The 25,226-nt window shown below is 33.3% G+C and overlaps 1 protein-coding gene across 1 annotated transcript in view; it reads right to left on the minus strand.

The window, feature by feature from the left end:
- LOC126887375 (cytochrome P450 CYP12A2-like) overlaps positions 1-18,541 on the minus strand; it is a 115,960-nt gene extending 97,419 nt beyond the window's left edge. Inside the window, exons 1-8 of the mRNA XM_050654827.1 lie at positions 18,450-18,541; positions 18,196-18,308; positions 17,875-18,107; positions 13,430-13,598; positions 12,703-12,856; positions 11,747-11,995; positions 3,156-3,374; positions 1,813-1,919 (exon numbers count right to left, since the gene is read on the minus strand). Coding sequence (XP_050510784.1) covers positions 1,813-1,919; positions 3,156-3,374; positions 11,747-11,995; positions 12,703-12,856; positions 13,430-13,598; positions 17,875-18,107; positions 18,196-18,308; positions 18,450-18,458 — 1,253 coding nt within the window. The 5' untranslated portion in view covers positions 18,459-18,541. The remainder of the gene's footprint in view (positions 1-1,812; positions 1,920-3,155; positions 3,375-11,746; positions 11,996-12,702; positions 12,857-13,429; positions 13,599-17,874; positions 18,108-18,195; positions 18,309-18,449) is intronic.
- Positions 18,542-25,226: the final 6,685 nt, after the last annotated feature.

A 25,226-nucleotide genomic window follows, 5' to 3' on the forward strand; every position in this document is an offset into this window, starting at 1 on the left:
TTTATTGTTCTGATTTGTACTCGGTCAAACCAGACTTTTCTTTTGCCAAGGTTTCTAATCGCCAAAAATCATTTCTAAGCCTACCAAAAAACCAGCCAACTAAAGTTGTAGTTTCATACTGAAGCTTAGTACTGACTTTTTGGAATCGTTCTAAAAGGGTACTCCAAAATGTGGACAAAAATGCTGTTTCTAGTGATTCAAGGTTTAATATTAGAGCAGATGCATCACTTCGGCATGAAGGTTTTTCGTTCCTGCCATTCTCTATTAGTCTCAAAGTTTCTGTAATTGCCGACCAATTTTCTTTCAGAGTTCGACAAGCATCGTTTCTCGCTGACCAACGTGTTTTAAATAGGCTTTGAAGTAGCACAGAGCATTTGTGGTTCAAATAAAGCTCCCATCCAGTGCTATTTTTGTAATAATATAGGTTCCGGTACGCAACGTTCCGGTGGGTCTGGGGAGTGTTCATTGGGGGTCCGTACCCACGAAAATTGTTTAAATTTAGCCTCAATAAGGCCGTTTTAAAGCTATTTGGGAGCAAAAAAAATTCAGGAATTTGTCTATAATTTTGTTATTTCTTATTTTTGTCTTAAAAAATAAGATGTTCTTATTTTTGTCACAAAAGCAGCACTGCTCCCATCGATGTGTTAAACGAAAAAATTGTACAGTTCTTGAAGTAGACCAAATAAAGAAACAGCAACCACACATGAACTAACGGTCACATATCCTACCAGATTTAAGGAATGAGCGGCACATGCGACATACTCAGCCCGAGGGCATATTTTTTTGATTCTGGCTTGAATACCTGAATGTACCCCTGCCATATTATTGGCATTGTAATATGACTGACCACAGCATTTTGTGATATCCAAATCGAATTTATCAAGAACATCGATAATAGCTCTTCAGCTTTGTGTGTGAAGTTAGGAAAAAACACAAAAAGCGTTCTACGGGTATGCCATCCCTAGTTATATACCTTAGTACCAACGTTAATTGGTCAAATTGAGATATGTCTAAAATGGAATCTACCACAATCCCAAAATATTTTGCTTTTTTAGCTTCATTTAATATTTGTCTTCGAACATTTTCAGCCATAAGAAGGATCACTTCTTCATGTAGATTTGGAAATGTATGAAATTGTACCTGAACCTCCATCGCCATATACTTTCAAATGCTCTGCAAGAAAGGGGTCAAACTCGGATAAAAATTGTATTAAACCTAAAAAGTTGCGTTGATCAAACAGTCCTGAATGTTCATGGCTACCATGAAGAGCTAATCCTTTTGTGGATAGAAATTTTACAGCGGCAACAACTATTAACTTGTGGTAAACTGTGCCAACGAGTAGGTACTCGGAGCTAGGCAATTCGAATAAAATCCGCCCGTCCCGCGCCATAACAAATTTGGCGTTCTAGGCCAGTGCCTTGTCGGCTAGTGGTAAATCGGCCCTGTATTTAACCAGGGAGAGGAAGAATATCTTGGCTTCAAAACCAAGTTAGGTTTTTCTTGTAATATTTTTTCCAGGTCGAACCTCTAGTTACTTTGAATTTTCTTTTTCGTTTCAAGATAAAGAGAAGATCAATTTGTACATATTTTTTATTTGTTTAAAAACAATATACCTTCACAAAACAATGTTGAGCAATCTCATACAGTTTAATAATACTTAAAAAAATATTAAAATATATTCGTATCATTTAGATTATATCTAAATATTAATTTAATATTCTATATCAAAACAGCACTTATTAAAATACACATATCAAATAAAATAAGTCAGTCTAAATGAGATCGTCTTGGTTTATGGTAGCTTTCCGTCACTTTATTTCTTTAAGGGTCAGCGTGAGGGGATCCACGATACCGTACAAGAATCTTGCTTCAAATCTCATATCTGAATGGTCCCATGATAATTCAAAATGTCGGATTATCTGAAAGTAAAATTAATAACGATAACACTATTAACAGTAGTTCTCTATGTTAATTTCTTAGTCCTTATTTATTCTGATTAGTGTTGCACCAGATAACAGCAAAGCTACAGGGTAACATTCTCTGCTGCTTAATGTATGCTGATGATGTAGTGTTAGTAAGAACGTTAGTAAGAAAGCGAAAAGGACTCTATAATATGCAGTCTCATTCCGCATTCATTCGTCTAGGAAAAAAGGTCCGAAAGAAAGTACCGAGTACTCTAATCTGAGAAAAGATAAAAGTGAAAGACAGTTTACGTTTCCTTTCGATTCAGAGGCGATACACAATCTCCAGACAGTTGTTTCTGTCTTACGACGTCCTCAGTGGAGCTGCGTGCACACTTCGGAATGTGACTGCATATTGTAGAGTCCTTTTCGCTTTCTTATTCGTCGTTTGTTGTCTTATAAATTGTAAAAGTCAGATATTATTAGAAAGGGATGTTATTAGAAAGGGGTTCCAATAAGAAAAGTTTCAGATTTAATTAATTATTTTTAATATTTTTTTAATAAATTTTGGATGTGTGACTTTTCTCTTTTCTTTAAGACGCTAGGACGCTACAGCGTCCTAAAAGTGGATTTTAAGCTATTTTTGAAATTCCACTTAAATAGACAATTTGGTTCCTAGGATCGGAATTACATAGTAATGGATAAGTATATGAATATTCATGCAGTAGAATTAGGGTTGGATGGATGAAGTACAAGAAAGTGAGTGGTGTGTTGTGTGACAGCAAAAAATCCAATGAAACTAAAAGGAAAATTATATAAAACTGGCACAAGACCAGTTATTATGGTCGAAACTGAACATTAGGCAGTTAAAAAAAAAGAAGAATAAGGAATGCATGTGGCGGAATGTTAAGGCAAATGGGTAAAGTGTCAAAAAATGATTACATTAAGAATGAGTATATTAGACAAAATGTAGGAGTAGCATCAGTAGTTGCTGCCAAGATGAGAGAACGTAGGTTAAGATGGTTCGGATATATGTTTAACGTTAAGATTCTAATGAACCAAAACAAAGAATTGCTGATTTATAAGTTCCTGGAAGGAGTAGGAGAAGAAGACTAAAGAAGACCAGAAGAAACGCTTAGACAGACCATGCTAAAGGGCATTGATATTAATGCGATTCATGATTAAAACTTATAGATAAATGTAACTGAGGAAGCAGACTCCGCATAATGGTAAAAATAAAGCATTTATACATACATTTGCAATTGCCACTTCCACTTCCATAACAGCAAATCTTCTGCCGATGCATGAACGGGCCCCATGTCCAAATGGCATGTAAGCGAATGGATGAGCATTTTTCGCAGAGTACTCGTTACTGACAGATCGTAGCCATCGTTCTGGCATAAATTTAGCAGGATCTTTGAAATTTTTGTCTATCAATGCTGATGCATAGAAATGCATGGGATTTATATCCGTCTGTAATAGAAAACAAAAAATGTTAAAAATGTATATGTTACAGTTCAAGTTGATTCTCAGTTAGAATTGACTCCAACTAGTTGGAGTCAACTCCAACTGAAACGAGCAATAAAAGTTGATTTTAAAAATTTAAATCAACTTTTACTAGTTGGAGTTGACTCTTCCTGGATCGATTCAGTAAATGTTGATTATACGAGAATCTCAAGTGCATTTTTGATGAGTGTGCGTTTCTTTGTTTTGACCGTTTCAACTACTTATTAGTACAGTCTGTAACGTCGCCCCCGTTAGGTAATTTATTCTGATTCGATTTTTTGCACAAACTTACTCAAAGAAATACATCCGTATAACAATCCTATAACAAATACACAGGGTGTCACGAGGTACCGCGGTCGAAAAATTGTTTAACCAATTTTTGTTAATCAAATTCACAAAAATAATTTTTATCTACTCTATCTCATATTATGGTAAAGGTTTTATTGTGTGAAAATTGTAAATATAGATAGCAGTACATGAAGGGTTTAAAGTGTGTCTGAAGTAACAATGTATTTTAAATGGGTTTTACTTTTTCGCACTGTTTTTTAGCACACTTTCTTATAATTAAACATCCTTAACTTTCGCCTTCGGGAGGAAATCAGACACGCCCTTGCAACGGCAACTGAAATGCTCACAAAACAGCGACCACGGAAGCAAAGATGGATGACAGAGGAAATATTGGATTTAATGGATGAAAGAAGAAAATGCAAACAGCACAAAGCAATGTACAAAGTATTAAATAGAACCATTAAACAAAAAATAAAAATTGCAAAAGAAAAATGGATAACAGAACGATGTGAAGAAATCGAAAACTTATATAAAAAACATGATGACTTCCATGTGCTTCCATCTGTATAAGAAACTCAAGGAATTCACAGGCACGACACACTCACAAGGACCAAATAATCTAATCAACGCAGAAGGCAAACTGATTTCAAGCCCTGAAGAACAAATAAACATGTGGGAAGACTATATTATAAAGGAACTCTTCTATGACATCAGAGAACTCCCTACATTAAATACCGAAAACGACGAAGGTCTTCCAATATTGAAGTCCGAACTGGAATATGCTATACGTCAACTAAAAAACAACAAATCTGTAGGAAAAGATGAAATACCAGCTGAGCTATTGAAGTTAATCAACGAGGAAAACCTTCTTCTTGGACTATTTAATAATGTTTACAATACAGGGACTATCCCTAAAATATGGCTTGAATCAGTCTTCATACCACTGCCTAAAAAGAAGAACGCCAAATTATGCCAGGACTTCCGCCTTATAAGTCTATTAAATAACATTCTGAAGCTTTTCTTGCGTATCATACAGAACAGAATATATTATAAAAAATGTGATGAGGTCACCGGTCAAGAACAATTTGGCTTCAGGAAAGGTATGGGGACACGAGAAGCAATATTCTGTCTTCAAACTCTGGCACAAAGATACAAAGATCAGCAAGCAGACCTTTTTATCTGTTTCATAGATTTTGAGAAAGCGTTCGATAGGGTGAAGCACAAGACCTTGATAGAAAGATTGAACAACATCGGATATTGGAATTAGACAGCAATCATAAAGACCAATGGTAATACGTCAAGGCAAATTGAAATACAACGAGGTGTTAGACAGGGTTGTGTGCTATCACCCATACTTTTAACGTCTAATCTGAGGTAATATTTGCGAACTTTTTATCGCACTCTTCAGAAGGAATCAGGATAAACGGTCAGAGAGTAAATAACATCCGCTATGCAGACGACACAGTATTAATGACTGATTAGGACCATAGTCTGCAGATACTGTTGGATAGGGATACTGAGAGTTGAGAAACTCTCAGTAACTACTGAGAACGGGTTACTAATCGCGGCAGGTAAAGTAACATTCTTCTTTCAATACAACAAAGTGTTACTTTACTGCTGAAAATGAGGGCAAATGAGTACAATAATGAATGATTTTAGTGACGTTTGGCGATAAACAATGATTTTAAACAAATTCGCAAAAATAATTTTTTCACTTCGTACAAATTTTTTTTAGATCCTTTGGGTCTTTTTTTCTCTAAAATTGACTGTTGTCGAGTTATTAGCGACTTAAAATTTGAAAAACGCCAAAATAACCATTTTCAAGGTTTAATAACTCGGTCAAAGATAATTATTGTGAAAGTCGAGCGAGCGGCCGTGGAGTAACGGCATAATCGCTGGCCTCATACGCCAGTGTACGTGGGTTCGAGCCCTGCCAAAGACAAACCATTTTCATTTACAATAATGACACGAGCCGTCTCACCGTGCCTCGGAGAGCACGTTAAGCCGTCGGTGCCCCTGGGCTAGTGTACATCGGCACTAGTTACTTAAAACAGGGTTAAAGATGTAAATGGCGCCGGAACTGTCCGAAAGGCAAAAATGCCATACGATATTATATATTGTGAAAGTCAGAAACTAAAAAAAATTAAAGATTAAAGCTACCTCTATAAGATCCCGAAGAAATTTTTGTCATTATTTCATTAATAAGATATTATTTTTAATTATCAACAATGAGCGCTAAGCGTGTATTGAGGCGGCCGTCAATGTGAGTGCGAGTGAGATTCACCATTGGACGGCTGTAATGGTGCATCTCTTTAGCACTCACCATTGACGGCCGCCTAATACGCACTTAGCGCTCATTGTTAATAATTAAAGATAACAGCTTAGTAATAAAATAGTGACAAAAATTTCTGCTGGATCTTGTAGAGGGGGCTATAAACTTTGATTTGGTCACTTTCTGACTTTCACAATAATGGATTTTAACCGAGTTATTAAGCCTTGAAAATGGCTATTTTCGCATTTTTCAAATTTTAAATCGCGTATAAGTCGACAACAATCAATTTTAGAGAAAAATCACAAAATATTTTTTTTTGCTCAGAATAACCCAAATGATCTAAAAAAAAATTATTCGAAGTGAAAAAATTAGTTTTGTGAATTTGTCTAAAAAAAATTGTTTAAACAATTTATCGATCAAGGTACTACCTGGCACTCAGTAGATTTATTATAAGGACCTCTTTTTGAGTAAGTTTGTGCAAAAAATTCGAATCGGAGTAATTTACCTAACGGGGCCGAAGATAAAGCCTAGACTAATTTGAACATATTCAGTAACATTTAATTTCTAGAATCGGCTGTTTGTGTGAATCAGAATCAACTTTTACTAAACGGCATTGGGAAGAGTATACTTTTCCTAGTTGGAGTACTTTTACTAGTAAATGTTGAATATAAATCTTCATTTTATATTTATAATCAACTTTTACTGAAACCAGCCGTTAGAGTTGACTCGAACTAGTAAAAGTCAACTCCAACTGGATAATCAACTTGAACTGTAACATATATATTGTAAATTCATGCTAGATTTGAATTTGCCGCTATTTTTGAAGTAGAGTGTTGGCAACAAACACAGTAGATCTGGATCCCGCGTATGAAAAAAAAGTTGATTAATAGCAAGCTGAAAATTTGTTAATAGCTTAAGGGTGTCTAGTCGGATAAACTTTGATATATGGGAACACTGGAACAGGGGCAGTTTTAATTGTGGAACAGGTTAAAAATTTGGACCGGTCACACCACGAAAACGGCACATTTATTTTGTCCGACAGAAAAGACTTAAACTCTCCGAACAGAGATTAAACTCTCATGCAAAAATCAGACTGCTATTTATCACCTGTCATAATTCCTGTCATTTGACATATCCTACATGTTCCACTCATTAAAACGCCCATTTGGTGAAAAATAGCAGTCTGATTTTTGCATGAGAGTTTAATCTCTGTTCGAAGAGTTTAAGTCTGTTCTGTCGGACAAAATAAATGTGCCGTTTTCGTGGTGTGACCGTTCCAAATTTTTAACCTGTTCCACAATTAAAACTGCCCCTGTTCCAGTGTTCCCATATATCAAAGTTTATCCGACTAGACACCCTTAAGCTATTAACAAATTTTCAGCTTGCTATTAATCAACTTTTTTTTCTTACGCGGGATCCAGACCTACAGGGTTTGACAGCTAACAGTTTAGAACAAACACAAGAGATTAAAACCTTATAGAAATAGCAAGGGTAAAATTTGTGAAAATGAAACATTTTTTTTTTGTAATAGAGACCTAGAAACGGATCTAAGGATAAGGTTGTTGTGCTGCTACGACGTCTTTATAACTTTGCTCTACGGATTTGAGGCCTGGAGACTGAAGCAATTAGAGATTAAGAAATTGGAAGCTTTTGAGCATTGGTGTTATCGAAGAATGCTACGAATATCATGGGTAGACAAAATTAGCAATATTGAAGTCCTTGATTGTGTTAAAGAAAGGGAAGAAATTATAGAGACAACTAAGAGAGGGAAGCTTAAATATTTCGGTCATACAGTAAGAGGTCCTTGTTATAGTCTGCTGAGTTTGATTATAGAAGGTAAAATAAAAGGTAAAAGAGACGTGGGAAGAAGACGAACCTCTTGGTTATGAAATCTAAGGGAATCATTTCAACTGTTCAATTTTCACATGTCAAAAATATTATTATATTTTTTACTGTGTTTAATCTCTTATTACAACCCTTAACTTTAAATAATTACAAAGTAAATCCTGTTCAATAGTACCATTTCATCCCTCCTATTTCCTACCCTCTCTCCTAACCATACAGACAGACAATTATACTTGGATTCGCAACAGAAGAAATTTTTCTCTTTTTCATCAGTTGGTCGAACGGTCAACACGTACCACTCGCCACGAAGGTGCAACCTCTTTTCTCTACGACCTTTCGAAGGGTCAACTTGGGTACCGCTCATCTCTTAACGGTATAGCCTTTCTTTTGGGCTGAAACGAACAATTAAAAGTCGTGCACGAATAGTTAATTCGGGAGTGAAGCCATACATGATTTCGCAGCATTAAAAACGCGAGGCACGTGGAACGAGAACAGTCAACTCGTGTGTGACCGGCTCTAGTGTTCAACAAGGCTTCACAACTTGGTAAGACTCTTTATCTACATATCAATATTGTCTGTACAAAAACCTTTATACTCACACTTGAACCAGTAAACTAGCAATCCTAACTATAGTTTAAGTAACCAATACAGTGAAACGGGTCAGATTTGTAAGTCCTGCTAGTTCCCCTTTAATATAGTTCGGAGGCTGGTTGTTTCTTCTGGTGATTAAATATGTAATTAAAAATATTTATTTTTACTTAGATATACCGTTAAAGCAGGACATATCGTATGTACTAAAATTAATTATTAATTAATTAATTAATCTTAAATTAAACAACATTTTACACTCCATTATCGAGCTTTAAATCACACACCTATACTCCAGTAAGACATACTATGGGACTAAAAGTTTTGTAAAATTTGTAAATGTCTGAGGGTACCGATTATGTGAGTGTGAAAAACAGATGTCATCAAACGAACCGCCTCTTAAAACATCTTTGACAAAGAATACCAAATTTTGCCGACCTTAAAGCTGTTTCACAATATAAATTTCTCGAACTATACAGTCCACAATCATACCCTCTGAGAGAATATTCATACTCTCACATAATGTACAAGTTATCTTACACCAGCTATTTAGAGCTGCTGTAAGTAAAATAAGAATTGTAATGTTGATATCCAACCGTCGATAGAAGATGCAACCTTAAGAAGAAGAAGAAGCTTAAGGTTAGTAAAAACGAGCTTGGATTTCGGCAATTGAGGTGTTTTAAAAATGGTTGTTAATGGTACAAAAATGGTATAAATAATCGTATAAAAAATTTATGGTGTAAAATAATAAATGGATTATAATTAGGGAGCGGATTTTATGCTAAATGCATATTGCATGCATATTTCGCATATTTGAGAACTTTACTAAATTTTGCATATTTAAAAAAAAACATGCATATTTTGTGCCTATTTAAAAACATTTAAGTCCAAAAAAATTTTTTAATTTTTTAATTCGACACAAAATATTTCCCCGCACAGGCTGTTCTATTAATTCGAGAACTACCTGAAGAGAGACTGCCTTTTCTCTGCCGTTTCATTTTTTCTTAGAAAATACCCGATCTTTACACAAAGTACATACTTATAGTGCTTATAGTACGACGTTATAAAATTATTGTGGATGCTAAAATGATGAAGGATGGTTTACCGGGAAATCCGAATTTTATTTACTTTTATTATATTTAGTAGGTACCTATAATTCTGGTGATTCTTTTAAATCCTCTATTGTTAACTTTTAACTACCCGCGCATCAAGTTATAACATAACTACACGCGTGGCGTACTTTATACGCCACAAGAAAATACACTTAAAAACAGAATATTTGTTTATTTTTTTTTTGAAAAAATACACTTAGTTGTTTGTTATAAACCTTATTCAGCATCAGTGAATACTTGGAGTTCCTTCTCAGTAAGCCAATTGGGATTTATAACTGGAATCATGGAATAACTGGATTCCATGATAAATAAAATTACTAATAAAAATTTTTTTTAAATGTGATTTTGTACAGGAGAAAAGTATTGTTTATAAAGAAAAATATATTTTTTGCCATAATGACTACAAAACAATTGAAATATGAACTTATATTACTACTTATATTAATATAATCATGGCGTATATTGTCCACCACCGGAAAGAGAGGTTAGAGAGATAAACAAGGTCAAAAATTAAATTTTTAAATATATTTGCAGTAGAATTCTTATATCTGGCGTACAAAATACGCCAGCGCGTGTAGTTAAAGGTTAAGAGAATTTACACCTTTAACCATAGTTTTACGATTTTCTAACGGAAATTATTACCGGAACATATTAGGGGTGAATTCCCTGATGTAAATGTACTAATAAGTATAGTAAAAAAAGTATTCGTCAAAGGTCCTTTACGGGTTCAGTTGTACAGGAACAAATAACCTAATGTACCTTTACCTCTCAAACCAGTACTGACTAGGTGGAGAACTTGGTTGGAAGCTGCAATTTTTATGCTGAACATTTTGTCGCAATTAAGGAATTGCTTTTAGAATTTAACGCTGAAGACAGTTCTGCTATTATAAAGGCACAACATATTGTTAAATCAATTTCATTGGCAAATCAGCTAACTTTTATCAAGATGCATTATAGTTTTATAGTAAAAACTATAAATAATTTAGAAAAGCGGAAAATATCTTTAACAGAGTCCGTCGAAATAGTTAGAAATTTTAAAGCAAACATTTGGAAAGTTCCCGGTGAAATCGGTAATTCAATTAAAAAGAAATTAGAATTGGCCCTAAAAAAAAATAATGGCTTTAAAACTTTGGAGGACATATGCGAAATTTTTAATGGAAATTTTGAAATTGATTTTGGTGCAGAATTTTCGGCTTTAACAAGTTATTTTAAATACGCCCCAATTACTTCTGGTGATGTCGAAAGGAGTTTTTCAAGTTATAAAAATATTTTACCTGATCAAAGAAAATGATTCCTCGTTAAAAAATTGGAAAAACACATTGTAGTGAATTATAATCGAAGACATATTATGTATAGTGATATTGTTGTTTTATTTTAAATAGGTAACTATTGGTATCAGTTTTTGTAAAAAATAGGAATAAATAGCTTATTATATAAAAAATAATGATTTTATTTGAAAGATAATAAATAAGATTGCCGCCCTTCCCCCTATAAAAGAACCCACTAGAAAAGAATAGAACAGAAAATTTGTGGTTTCTCGAAATAAGCATTTTTTGAATTTTTGTGCATATCTTGCGCATATTTCGAAATTTTTTACTGCATACATATGCGCATATTTCCTCAAAATTGATCGCATATAAATCCGCTCCCTAATTATAATCTAGGTCCGAAATTATTACTTAATGTAAGAAGTTTTAAGTCTATATCTTGTGTTTACATAAATATATTATACTATACTGCCATATTCTAATTTTAAACGAATTAGATAATTCTATAATATATAAATTTTTTTCATATATACTAATATTCGTAATAAAAAAAGAATGTGTGTGCACTTTGTACGCACGTAAGAAGTTATCCTTCTATTATATAATTTCAACGAAAGAAATATACTTAACTGTTTATATTTGCATTTTATTTAAATATTAAACTAACTTTCTTACCTACCACTTTTAAAAATTTTTTGTTAAAACTACCAAAAATTAAACAAAAAACGTGAATCGTCCGGGATTTGAACCCACGATCTCTCGATCTCTAGTCCAATGCTCTACCTTTTATTTGTTTCCTCTCCAGAGTTCGGAGCCGTTTTTTAATTCTGAACAATTCATTGCAACTAAATACATATTGTCTGTGTGCGCATGCGCGCAGAATTATGAAATTTTACTCTCAATCGCGCCTAAAGCAGTATAACTTCAACAAGAAGTTTTATTAGAATGTTAAAAACTAGTACTTACCCCTTTTGGAACTTGATAACCACCCAGTACCATGTTCTTTGTAGTAGTTCTAAGACCACCAATGGCAACTGGAGCCATTCTATTACTTTCCTTCAAAGTAGCTTTCAAATATTGCATTTCAGATAATTTTTCGGCTGTTAACACTGAGTTCTTTTCTGGAAGATATTTTAATACTTCCTCACGGAGTATGCTCTGTTTCTCCGGATTCTTGGCTAGAAGATACAGCGCTGTTCCAAGTGTCTTTCCCGTCTAAAAGAGTCGTTTAAAATAATCAAAAACAAACAAGGCTACAATCTTAAGCGGGGATTCCACGGACCATGGAGAGGCGCTCTTCGCCAGTTCGTGTCGGCAAAGAGAAATAGATAATAGTGAAAAGAAAAAAAACACAGTTGGCGCGCCACGTTACTGCGAAATTAATAAATATTTACTTTTGATCATTTCTATGGAGGGTGTCCCTTCGAGTATCGAGGGTACACCAAGTGTTGGCGGTAGAAATTTTAGTAAGTTGGTTAATTCATACAATGATAAAAATTCGAACACAACGTCGTTAGACCACTCCATAGCTAAATTATCAGGCTACTCGGCCTCTAGCCGAGTCGGCAGGGTTGGAGGGGTACGTACCTACCCTATATCAGCCTTTGACTTTCTTTGAACCGTGTTGATTTACCGACAAACCATGGGAGAGCCCGAGCCGACCTGCGCCGGCTATAAATCGAGGATTCTGTCCTAGCCCAAAGATTGTAAATTACAAATTTTGAGGGAAAGGACGCTATTTCACAATGCGTTGATTCCCGTTTTTAGTTTTTATCTCTTTCTATTACATATTTTCTATTTTTCTTCGCCAACTCTGAACTGATGAAGACCGCCGCGCTACGTGCCATGGGATCCCAGCTTTAATAGCCTAAAAACCAGAGGCGTCCCAGAAAAAATTTCCCTTCTTGAAATATGTCACTTACCGCATCTACTCCTGCTGTAATTAAGTCGATAGTCATAAGATATGCTGTTTGTTTATTCACTTTAGCTAAACGTTGGAGTACTCCAAGCTCATCATCTGGTATGTTTACGTTTTTAAATTCTGCTAAAGCTTCATCGACAAATTTGGAGATTAAACTGGAAGAAAAAATAAAAGTATTTTACAATTGACAAAATAACCGGATAAGTCTTTTTTCTTTTTCTTCGTAGATCATGCGAGACATGGTTGTTATCTCTGACACTTCGACCTTTGTACCTGTTTTTCTTTTCATTAAACTCCAATAAGTACCTACTGTGCCCTCAACGAATGCCAACAGTTTCCTCATTGGTAGTTTTAGGATCTCCTCTGGTTCAATCCTCAGTTGATCAGTAAATTCCTGCCTCGTATTACTGACTTAGTTACTATGAGCAGTGCTTAAAGTTTGGTCATGAATCTCGGAGGCAGTGTAGAATCTTGTCGATGCTCGTCAAATCAAAAGTCCTGCTTTTGAACAATGTTTTTCTTTCTTTCGTTTCGTTCTTTCTTCTTTCTCTTCTTTTCTTTTCATCTGGATTTATTCTAGTTGTCCAGTATTTTGTGTACCTTTCATTTTAGGAAGAAATCTAAGTTTTTATAGAATGTATGAGTAATGGGTTCAAATAGAAATTGTTTTAATTTGTTTCTGTTAAACCTAGTTAACAAATAAGTAAGTTAAGTACCTATTTACTCACCTCATTGAAAATTCAAAATTTTCATAAAATTCGTTTAGTCTCCTAGATGGAAGATACTTCCAATATGGAGGCATAAGTTCTAAATAGTGAATTTGCTCGAATATCTTCAATACTGAAAGGACGAATTGGTATAGTTCCGAAGTCTTATCTATATGCGTTTCAAGAGCTCCTAAAAATGTTAAGATTTTCGTTATTCTAGCACATAAAATGGTAGGAGAGCCCAAGCGGGGATTTTTGCAGCTACTCGAGCGCGTCAGATTATGATATGGGGAGAAACCTGGTACCCTGCAGATGTACCTCCAGTGGCGACGCGTGACTTTTTCTGAAGTGTTACCAAAACCAGATGCAAAAAATCTTATTTAAAAAAATGAAGATATGGCTAAATGTATATATACACTCATCGGCACAAAATTCCGCCACCCATAATTTTTGATTAAGTTTGAAAATCTATAACTTTATTATTTGTACTTCGATTTTCAAGATTCTTACACGAGTTTGTAGGTACATGTATTAATGTTAATTGCTATTATTCCGGTAACAAAAAATTTTTGCTTAGATGACATTATACGGGGGTGAATATAAGCGTTGTTTTTTTCTCCTAAATTTAAAAAATTCTGTGGAAAAATTGGAGGGCTGATTTTGTTTCATACTTCTTTTGTATTATCCTGGAGGTATCACTAAGGTCATGTTTTTGAATTATCTGAATATCTCTTTTCTTGTAAGAGCTGTAATTAAAAACACTGCTTTGAAGGTTTATTTAATTAAAAATATCAAACGCACTAAAATTAACAAAACAAAACAAATTTAACAACAAAACAAAACAATTCAATAGCGATTATGTCCACCTCTTGCATCAACGACTGCTCGCAATCTGTTTAGCATCTAATAAAGATGTATTTTCCTTGCCTGGTGAATAGCCCGATATTCCTCTACCAGGGCCATAACTGCACCAAATTTTCTGGAGGCCTAGGATGACGGCAAATAGCTTTTTTTATTCATCCCATAAATGCTCAATATGATTGAGATCTGGGCTGCATGCGGGCCATTCTAATCTTATCAATCCAACCTCAATTGTATGAGTCAATCAGTGTTTTTATTTACAAAAAATGGTACAGCTATTACAAGATGTTGGTGATGTCTCCGGGAAAATATGACAGGACTATGAAACAAAATCAGCTATTCCATTTTTCCACAGAATTTTTTAAAATTAGGAGAAAATACAACGCTTCCTTTCACCCCTGTACAATGACATGCAAGCAAAATTTTTTATTACCAGAATAATACCAAACAATATGAATGCACGTACCTACAAACTGGTGCAAGAATCTTGAAAATCGGAGCACAAATAATAAAGTTATAAATTGTCAAACTTAATCAAAAATTTTGGGTGGCGGAATTTTGTGCCGGTGGGTGTAGCTTCAATAATATCATTTTGTATATCACTTGAAACTCTCGAAAAAACAGATGTTTCTAGATGTTGAACAAAATTTTTGATCTTTTTTGGCAATTAATGTTCACAATTCCCTGTAATTGCCTCGATTGTCAGAGTCGTCGCACTCAAAATGACCACGAAACGCTAGGTTTGGCCTAAAAACATACAGTATCTATTATAAGTGTGCTAAGGATATACCTATCTATTTTTTTAACAAACTCATTATGTTTCGTAATATTTGCTTTAAAAGCTTGGTTAAGAGAACTTTTGATTTTTGTTTTGCCAAACTGAATCAAATTGGGTATACATCTTACATGTAGGTAACGGAGAAATTTCATTTCTCCTTTTTAAAAATCTAACACTATTTAAATCGTGAACCTGGTCCACCCATTTTTCTGTAGAAACCAGAAGACATGGCCAACAATACAGTATATTTTTCTTGCAACCATAATATAACCAATGATTTTCACTGTACCAACTAAATTTAAAATATCGAACTACCTTTGTTGATTCCTTTTTTAAATTGATTAAAATAGGTCTTTCATTTTTAATCTCATTTTTTTCTTCAAAATTATAGAAGGAGAATTACTTTCCAAGTAGTTGATCGATTAAGAAGCGACACTCATCCATGGCTAACTGCACGCACATTTTTTATAGGTACTGTCACCAATTTTAAATCTGGTAACAGCGCTACTGATACACAGCGCGCTTATGCCGTCGCTTCTTCAAAATTTTCAGTCACTAGCCGGTCCCGAGCGCCAGCGTGCGTATATAACCATTGTAACCAGAAATGAGTCTGGTAACAGAGTATAATAAAGTGCAACTGAGTCACATAAACTCGCCAATATTTTCGTGTCTACGAGTAGTTGGCTATTTACTGAGTTAGGTACTATTACCACATAATATAATAATATATTTCTATTGGTAAAAATATTGGTAAATAGAATTATTCATCGTCATAAAATATTTAATTGCAAGATTTTTAACTGTTACCAATGGTAACAGCGGTTACATGGACGCTTCGCCAGTGTGTACCTCTACCATATATTGGCTCTTAACACAGGGAAGTTCGTTAAGGGGGGCCCGAAAAAATAAATCTATCCTTAAAAATACTCGAAATTGTCAGATTAAGATAAGGTAAGTTAAGTACATGCAAATGAGTGTATATTTCAAAAATCTGACGATTTGAGCGGGGCGTAAGGAAACGGGTGAGCCTAAAAGTTTCACAAAAAAAGCGAATATTTCGCGAAATGAACGTCAGATCGAAAAACTAATAAATACTTCATCAATATTTTTCAAAAATCTATCGAACGGTACTAAACATGATCCCCCACGAAGCTGGGGTGGGGGGTTACGTTAAAATCTTAAATGGGATCCCAAATTTTTATTGCAGGTTTGGATTCTTTACGTAAAAATAAGCAACTTTTATTCGAGACATTTTTTCGAATTATGGGTAGATGGCGCTATAATCGGAAAAAACGATTGTTGAAAATGGAAAATTAAATTAAGAATGGAAAGTCCCCACTAAAATGGAAAATTTTACTTAACCTTTTTGGGTTTTAGGACCTAATAATCACAACCCAATAGGTCCCCATAACGCTCGAGTGACTGCAAATATAGCATACTTTGTCCCCTACCATAATATATTATATGAATTTATGTAAAGTATATTAAATATATATATATATATATATATATATATATATATATATATATATATATAAATAAGCAAAATCATTGGCTAATACTCGTAAAGTGAATGTGAATTTAGTTGGAAATATATAAAATGATGAAGGGTCATCATTCCATACATTTCTGTGCAACTATATACACCGGTGTTTCGGCCTATTTGGGCTTCGTCAGTATAGTGTAGCAAGTTAAAAAAGTTGTTTGTTAACTTGTAAAAGGATTACTACAGCAGCAAGGTTACCAATTTTGGTCAGGTTGTTAGGCTTATTAACAAAGTCAGGTTGTTACTGACCAAGCCCAAATAGGCCGAAACACCGGTGTATATAGTTGCACAGAAATGTATGGAATGATGACCCTTCATCATTTTATATATTTCCAACTAAATTCACATTCACTTTACGAGTATTAGCCAATGATTTTGCTTATTTATTTTTATATTTGTACTCGATTATCCAACATCATTTTATATATATATATATATATATATATATATATATATATATATATATACCTATATTAAATATAAACAGTGGGACCAGTTTAACCCGTTCTTTGCGCTTTGTTTGCCGTATCAGTATCCTGATAGTTTCGTTAACCCTTTTGTTACAATAGTACTAGTCCAGAACTGATGATAGTAGTAGGGGACCAGGATAATAGGATCTCCCACATTGCCTTTTCTTTTTTGTATCTTTCTCGTGTACTCTACTTTCTAAACGACCACGCCCATCATCTACAACACTTGAGTAATGGTGCCTTTGAGACACGAAGTGTATCAGTGTCCTGAGCCTACTTCTTGATAGTTCGTTAACTGTTTTGATAAAACAGTACCCGTCTAGAACTGTTGATAATAGTAGAGAATTTGGATCGCCCTAATTGTTTCATTACTTTTTTTGCGTTGTAGCATTTCTTTTTCACTTTGAGTAAGATTATGTTTATAGGGCTTTTCATTCACAGTCATTTGTTTCGAGCTTCTGTCATATTTTGTATAATCCGTGTCTAATGTTAATATACACAGATTATATAACATATGACAGAAGCTCGAAACAAATGACAATCGATGAAAAGCCCTATTTGTACAATATCAATTGAATCAAATAGAAGCAACCCTGTAATTCTTTTTAAATTGTTTCTCTGCAAAATAATCTCTTGGGTTCCTATTTAACACTTTAAGAAGTGCTTCTCAAAATTGTCGATTGAAATAAACAATATCCAATCGTTTATTTGCATTGCCAAATGTAGCTAGCAGACATTTGTCAGATACCAAGATGGTTATATAAATCAGAAAAAAAAACAAAAATCGGATGGAAAAGCAATAATACCCTACCTACTTGTTTGTTTAAAGTAATAACCGAAACAGAATCCAATGCCCATTTGTACAAATCTTTCTCGAAATCAGCAGGAGTTTGATTGGTTCCTGCAGTTTTCATGCGATATTTGGTAAGCTTTATGAGATCCTTGGCTACTGTGTCGAGTCTTGTAGTATACTGTTGAATTTTGTTGGGTTGCATTAGAATTGGATTTACAATAGTCCTTAGCTTATACCAGTCCTCACCTTGCCTAAAATAATAGTGTGAAAATTCTTTTCTTTGGACATAAACATACTAAAAATTACAGTATGTATTCTATTGGTATATAAAAAACTTACGACAGAGCAAGTCCAACGTATCCTTTAAACACGTCTTTTCTGAGCTTGGTTCGATGGTATAAAATGTAGTCAAAAGTAAGCCGAGAAGGAAAAGGTCCAGTGTTACGGAAGAGCTATACAAGAGTAATACGTTGAGGAGATTAATTCATAATATAAATAAAAGTAGAGTTTTTAGTTTAGTTACAACATAGATAATAAAACCTCAATAAACGAAGTCATAAACTGTTATACATTACGGTGATCTAAGGACTTACATCAGCCATGTCATCTGGATTATACAGAAACACCTTTGCTCTGCGTCCCCATATTCCTCCTAAATGTACCACATCTCCATATCGTTCTTGGAACCTAAAAAATTATTGTAATAATACATTGAAATCATATTGGAGATATACAGTGCGTTCATAAAGTAACGCATAAATTCATTATTCCGTAAATCGACGACTATAAGGAAAAATCCCGAAACAGGTCGATTTTTATTTTTAAATTACATTTTGTGACGTCATCCATCTGGGCGTGATGGCGTAATAGATGCTTTTTTAAATGAGAATAGGGGCCATGTGATAGCTCATTTGAAAGGGTATTTAATTCTTTATTTATTAATATAAACATTAATATAATTATTTATAAAGATTGTCCAAATTAAAAATTTTTAAATTATGTAAATTAATTGACACAAAAAGATGAATGTATGTAATTTGTTTAATTCTAAATACACTTTACTACTGCCAGAGAACATAAAAATATTTTATTTAAAAAATAAACATTGATTTTCGCTTAAACGAAATGTTCAAATTGCCAAGAGGCAGGTGGGTGGCAGCTTTAGCATTGAATATAAATGAAAAGCAATATTTATTTGTCAAATAAACATGTTTTCCCTGTTTTCTGACGATAGTAAAACGTACTTATTTTGAATTAAATAAATTATATACATTCTTCCTTTTGTCTCAATTAATTTAATTAAAAAAATTTTGAACCCCCTGTATAAATAATTATGTTAATGTTTATATTGTTGAATAGAGAATTAAATACCCTTTCAAATGAGCTATCACATGACCCCTATTCTTATTTAAAAAAATCATCCATCGCGTCATCAAGCCCAGATGGATGACGTCACTAGTATGATATATGTATAATGTGCCAAAAAATTGTAATTTAAAAATAAAACTCGACCTGTTTCAGGATTTTTCATTAAGAGTATGCAGTAGCGCGTCATCAATATAACTTCGGGAGATAATATCATACCTTTTTTCGTCTGCCAAACTTTGGCAACAGTGGTAATCTTTGATATTATTTCTCAATTGACAGTGACAATTTCTCTATGTTGCCTAATTAGTTATTATTTATAATATGTTCGATTTCTTGTTAGAAATAAACAATTAAGTATTTTCTATGGGAAATAAGCCACAATTTTACTAATAAATTCATTTATATGAATTCATAAATTCATAGAAAATACTTAATTATAAAAATTCCACAAGAAAATAGCTTCAGAACAACATTAAGAAATAAACAAGCTGAAAATGCGAGCATTATCATAACTTTGTTTATTTACGTATTTTAATTCATAATATGGAAAATTTGCTATTATGAAAAGTTGTTTAGAATTAAAAATTAAGTTTAATGTGCAATTATATCATTCTAATTTAAATGTTGTGAATTATAAAGGTACTTTACTCTTGATCGAAATTCATATTTTTTATATACCTCGTATAAAATTAATAGAATTTGATATATGATGGTTGCATCATAAATATTAGACCATGAAGAGCTTTTTATGAAGAATAACTTTTCTTCGTCAAATTAAAAATAAAAGATTTATAAATGAAACTGTTGTTGGTATCCATAATTTGAGAAAAATCTTCAAATATTTTTTTCCATTAGAAGGATGCAATTGCACATATAAGACCATAATTTTTTATTCCAAACAACATTTCATATATTCGGTTCGCGAAACTCAGACACAACTGGCTAGTGATTTTAGTCAGTAACTTTGCCAATTCGACAAAAAAGTAATTACTAAATAGTTAATAATTACTAAATAATTAGTAATTTCGTCAATTTCGGCAAAATTGGCAAAAAAAATACCTACTAAAATCACTAGCCTGTTATGTCTGAGTTTAGCGAACCGACTATAATAACAATTTTCATTTCATAGCAAATGGAACAGTCCATCTATCATTAGGTAGTCCCATTAAAGTGGAGGCCGTATACTCGTATAAACCTTTTTAAAGTTAATAAATTATTGCTTTCAAAATATACTCAAATTGTATGTTTGAACATCTTATTTATTTTATATAATAATTAAATTCATTATCAAATGTCATTGATATTTTATTAATACTTAATTTAAAATTTAGTTTGACATTCACGAAATGTCAAACTCAAATGTAAATAACCTATGCTTTGCTTAACAAATTCAGATTAAAAAACTAGCCTACTTACTACAAACGATTTCAGCTGACGTTTAGTGTGTCGGCGGAAAATAAAAGGATTGTGACGTCACATTTTAGACTTTGAGTTCGATTATCTCGAAGATGGTTCGAGATATCGAAATGCCGTTTTCAGATTCGGATTCAGAAGACAAAACTACATAAGAATCCATCGATAAATCTGCTGTAAGTACTGCAGAAGCGGCGACGCAATAACACACAGACTTTGCGAATTTATAAACGAAAAGTTTTCGTTGAAAATTTTACTAGGTCCAAAATGGCACAAAATCTAGGCATGGGATAAAAAAGTTTATTTGAAGAAAGTATATTTTTTTGTTCTTCTTAATGGCGGTACAGGCTCCTTTTTGCAATATTTTATTTAGTTATAGAGTAATTTCCACATACTAACATACTTCTCAAATTGGGCTCTGTACGGCCATTCTTTATTATATTACGAATATGTGTGCCAAATATCTCGACAAAATATTCAAAATTACAGCCGCAATCTTGGGCCGCGTTTGTTGCTCCATGTTGGTCACTACTGTAACCTATGAAAGTTGCCTGTTTACGAAATAATGAATTTATGCGGTACTTTATGGACGCACTGTATGTCAAAATATAATGGCTAATTTTAGATACTCTACAAGGTATAAGGTTCTCCTTTAGTTTTGGTGATCAAGATAAATCATAGGGCCTTCATAAAGTCATGTTCTTCGTCATGGATCTCGCTTTTCAAATATTTTTCCTTAAAGGATGGCTTGTAGGAGGGCATATCTGCATTCATTTCGTCATATTTCGTATAATGTATCGAAAGTATTTTAACTTTCGAGATTTGATGGTGGTCAGTACCTTTCGGTTCTTCTTCATTATCCTGAGGACCTCCTCGCCTGTGACCAAGTCACTACACGGTATTTTAAGAATTCTTCGATATAGCCACATTTCAAATGCCTCCAATTTTCTATACATATCTTCGTTCAAGGTCCAAGATTCAACGTCATAAAACAGGACAGAGAAGACGTAGCATCTTAGCATTCTTACTTTTATACCAAGAAAAAGGTTGTTGCTCTTGAAAAAGGCCCCCATACGATTGAAAGGTTGATCTAGCTTTTCCGATGCGCACTCTTATTTCTTGGTTGTTGGTCTATTCTTCATTTATTGTGGTGCCGAGGTAGTTGTAGTGCGTCACTCTGTCTACAAGGGGTTAGTGTTCTTGCTAATGATCATAAGCATAAGCTTTGTCTTCTTTTGTGTAAATATACAGAGCTAGAGCATTAAAAAATGTGTTCATAATCTGTTTTGAAACAGGTGTTTTTTAGTAATTCTATGTTTAATTTTTATTAGAACGCCCTGTCTGCATATATATATTTTTCATTCTAAATGTCATCATTATATAGGGTGTAACAAAAATACAGGTAATAAATTAAACCACATATTTTTGGACGAAAAATAGTTCGATTGAACCTAACTTACCTTAGTACAAATGTACTATTGTGTTTTCAATTTTATCAATCAAAAGCAAAATAAAAATTAAATTAATTTTTTTTTTAAATAACGCGGGCACATAAATTTGATACACCCTGTATATTGAGCTGTAGATATTTCTTAGAATGTAGTTTGGATGTAAGTAGATTTCTCTTTTAATGAGCTTTCCGATGAACCATTAAAGACTTTTGTGAATAATTAAAATGAAAATAACGATGTATTTAGATTTAAAATGGAAAAAGAGTGTTAGGGTATAGGTAATTATAAATTTCTCGAAACTGATAATTGAAAAGAAAGTTGGAATTTTAATATCTTTATTTCAACACGAGTATATGTTGGAGAGTTTCTCCGAAAGTAATTAGGATTGTCGGAATAATTTTGAAAATGACTGTTTTGTTTGTCGAATGGAAAAGTCGAGGTTTCTGATGCTTGGCAATGTGGAAGGGGAAAAGTAGTTAGAATGATTGAGAGAGTTTCGTGGATAGATAGTTAGCAGATACCAGTGGCTGTTTGATAGTGGAGAATAGTGTTGAAAATTGGAACGAGAGACAGATCAAATTGAGACGAAATATCTCTTTGATTCTGTATTATTGTGAGAAGGAGAGCAGAGAATTTTTGGAGTTTTGTTGGAATCGAGTACGTGTCAAAAGAGGCCCGGCTTGTTGGAGAATTGGTGCTGGTATGCTGATAGTTTTGAAGCTGGAGAACGGAGAGGGCTTTGATGAGTAGCCTTTAACATAGTCAATGAGGGAGAGCTGTTTTTGGGTCACGAGAAGATAGATTCGATAGATTTCAGAGTATTGATTTTGATAAATAAAAGACAATTCTGTATTTTTATTTTAATATTTTGCTTTATTTCTTTTCCCTATTTTATCCCGATTAGGATCAACTCAGAGATACTGAACCCACGAGAGAAGATAAGTATAACGTGAGATAATTTGGATTTTTTTTAATAGTATAAAAAAGGCACCCTGAGATTTTTTATTCAATTTTTATGTATGATTTGCGACAATTAAATAATTAATCAAATAAATAATAATTAATATAAAATTAATAAGAAGCAGATCATAACAGTACACATAAAAAAAAGTTACAGCCCTTTGAAGTTATAAAATGAAAATCGATTTTTTCCAATATATCGAAAACTGTTAGAGATTTTTTATTGAAAATTGGCATGTGGCATTCTTATGGCAGGAACATCTTAAAAATAAATCACAGCAAAATTTGTGCACCCCATAAAAAATTTATGGGGGTTTTGTTCCCTTAAACGCCCCAAACTTTTGTGCACGTTCCAATTAAATTATTATTGTGGTACCAATAGTTAAACACAATGTTTCCTTATCGAAAATATACTAAGAGACAAAGAAGTTTTAAAAACACTGTTTTTAACTAATGGTACCGCAATAATAGTTTAATCGAAACGCACACAAACATTAGGGGGGTTTAAAGGAACAAAACTCCCATGAAATTTGTATGTAAACATATTAAAAAAAAGCCGTATCTGGATAAAAAATGGCTTATCAAAAAATTACTAAGAGGCGAAAAGTTTTAAAAACATTGTGTTTAACTAACGGTACCACAATAATAATTTAATTGGAACGTACACAAAAATTTGGGGGGGGGGGGGTTAATCCCCCCATCAACTATCAAATTTAATAAAGCCCATCAAATTTTTATGGGGTGCACAAATTTCACTTATATTTTTAATATAGTCCTGCCATAAGAATGCCACATGTCCATTTTCAATAAAAGATCTCTAACAGTTTTCGATATATTGGAAAACATCGATTTCTATTTTATAACTTCAAAGGGCTGTAACTTTTTTTATGTGCACATTTGTACTAAGGCAAGTTAGGTTCAATCGAACTAGTTTTGACCCTAAAATATGTGATTTAATTTATGACCTGCATTTTTGTTACACCCTGTATATAATTTAAAATCATTTTGTCTAAATTTATAAAACGATTATTTTCTAGACCAGCGATTCTCAACCTTTTTGAGTCATGTACCACAAAATACTTTTTATTTATTTTTTGGTACCACCTAACTAAAATAAGTACATATCTAGCTAAATAGTTAATCTAATTAACTATAATAATAATGATTTTTGCTGTGTTTTTGCGTTTTTCGTACCACCGCCCGCAATAATATGTGTCACCAGTGGTACATGTACCTACCACTGATTGAGAACCGCTGCTCTAGACAGTAATCCCCATGACATATCATTTTCTGATAATACCACGAATAATACCTAATTGATGTGGAATTTTTATGCACTGTGTACAAAAAAATTCTAATTAGGAAATAGTTTCGATAATTACCGCATAGTTAGGATTAATAGAATTGTTTTGTAGATAGTGTTGATGTGTTTATCTATTAATTATTATTGAGTACAATAGCATTCATTCGTTTTTTTTTGTTGACTAACAAATTTATATTTAATTTGGGAAGGTTGTGACTCTGAAAGTATATTCTTGGGTTATTTTGGTTTTTAAATTAACACATTTTGGTAATTACCCATAATTTTAGTTAGATATTTTTTCTTCGTCTTCCTTTCAGGGAAAACAAAAAAATAGCCTTAAAGCAATAAATTCGAATAGAAACATGAGATGTCTTCCCTTTTTCTTCCTCTACTTCTTCTCTTAACTGAGTTTACCTGAAAGGGGGTCGGATTTTTTTTGTGTTCACCAGGAATTCACCAACACAAAGACAGGCAAACAGTTCAGTATGAAATATTCGCCAAAATTTACAGCAGAGTTAAAAAGAAAAGAGAGGAAAATGTCTGTTAATTATAAGCTAAATAGAAATTGATGGGATTGACAGATGGTGAATTACGCAAGTTCTTCCACCTAGAAGAAGAAATAGCAGAGTAAGCAGAGCACATTTTATGTCTGTGTGACACCCTGGCAAATACCTATGCGGTTTGCAACTGAAAGCAGAAATCAATAGCAGAGTAGAGAAAAAGCTGCAACTGTATCATACAAAAAACAAAAAGAAATCAGTAAGTCCCAGATATATGTATCTATCTGAAACCTCTCTGTTTCAGATAGAATCTGAATCGTCTCGTGAAACCAGTTACTGCGTACATCCTTAATCACTGCCTTTTACAATTTTCAA

The sequence above is a fragment of the Diabrotica virgifera genome, chromosome 6 (genome assembly GCF_917563875.1).
Source record: "Diabrotica virgifera virgifera chromosome 6, PGI_DIABVI_V3a".
Lineage (NCBI taxonomy): Eukaryota > Metazoa > Arthropoda > Insecta > Coleoptera > Chrysomelidae > Diabrotica > Diabrotica virgifera.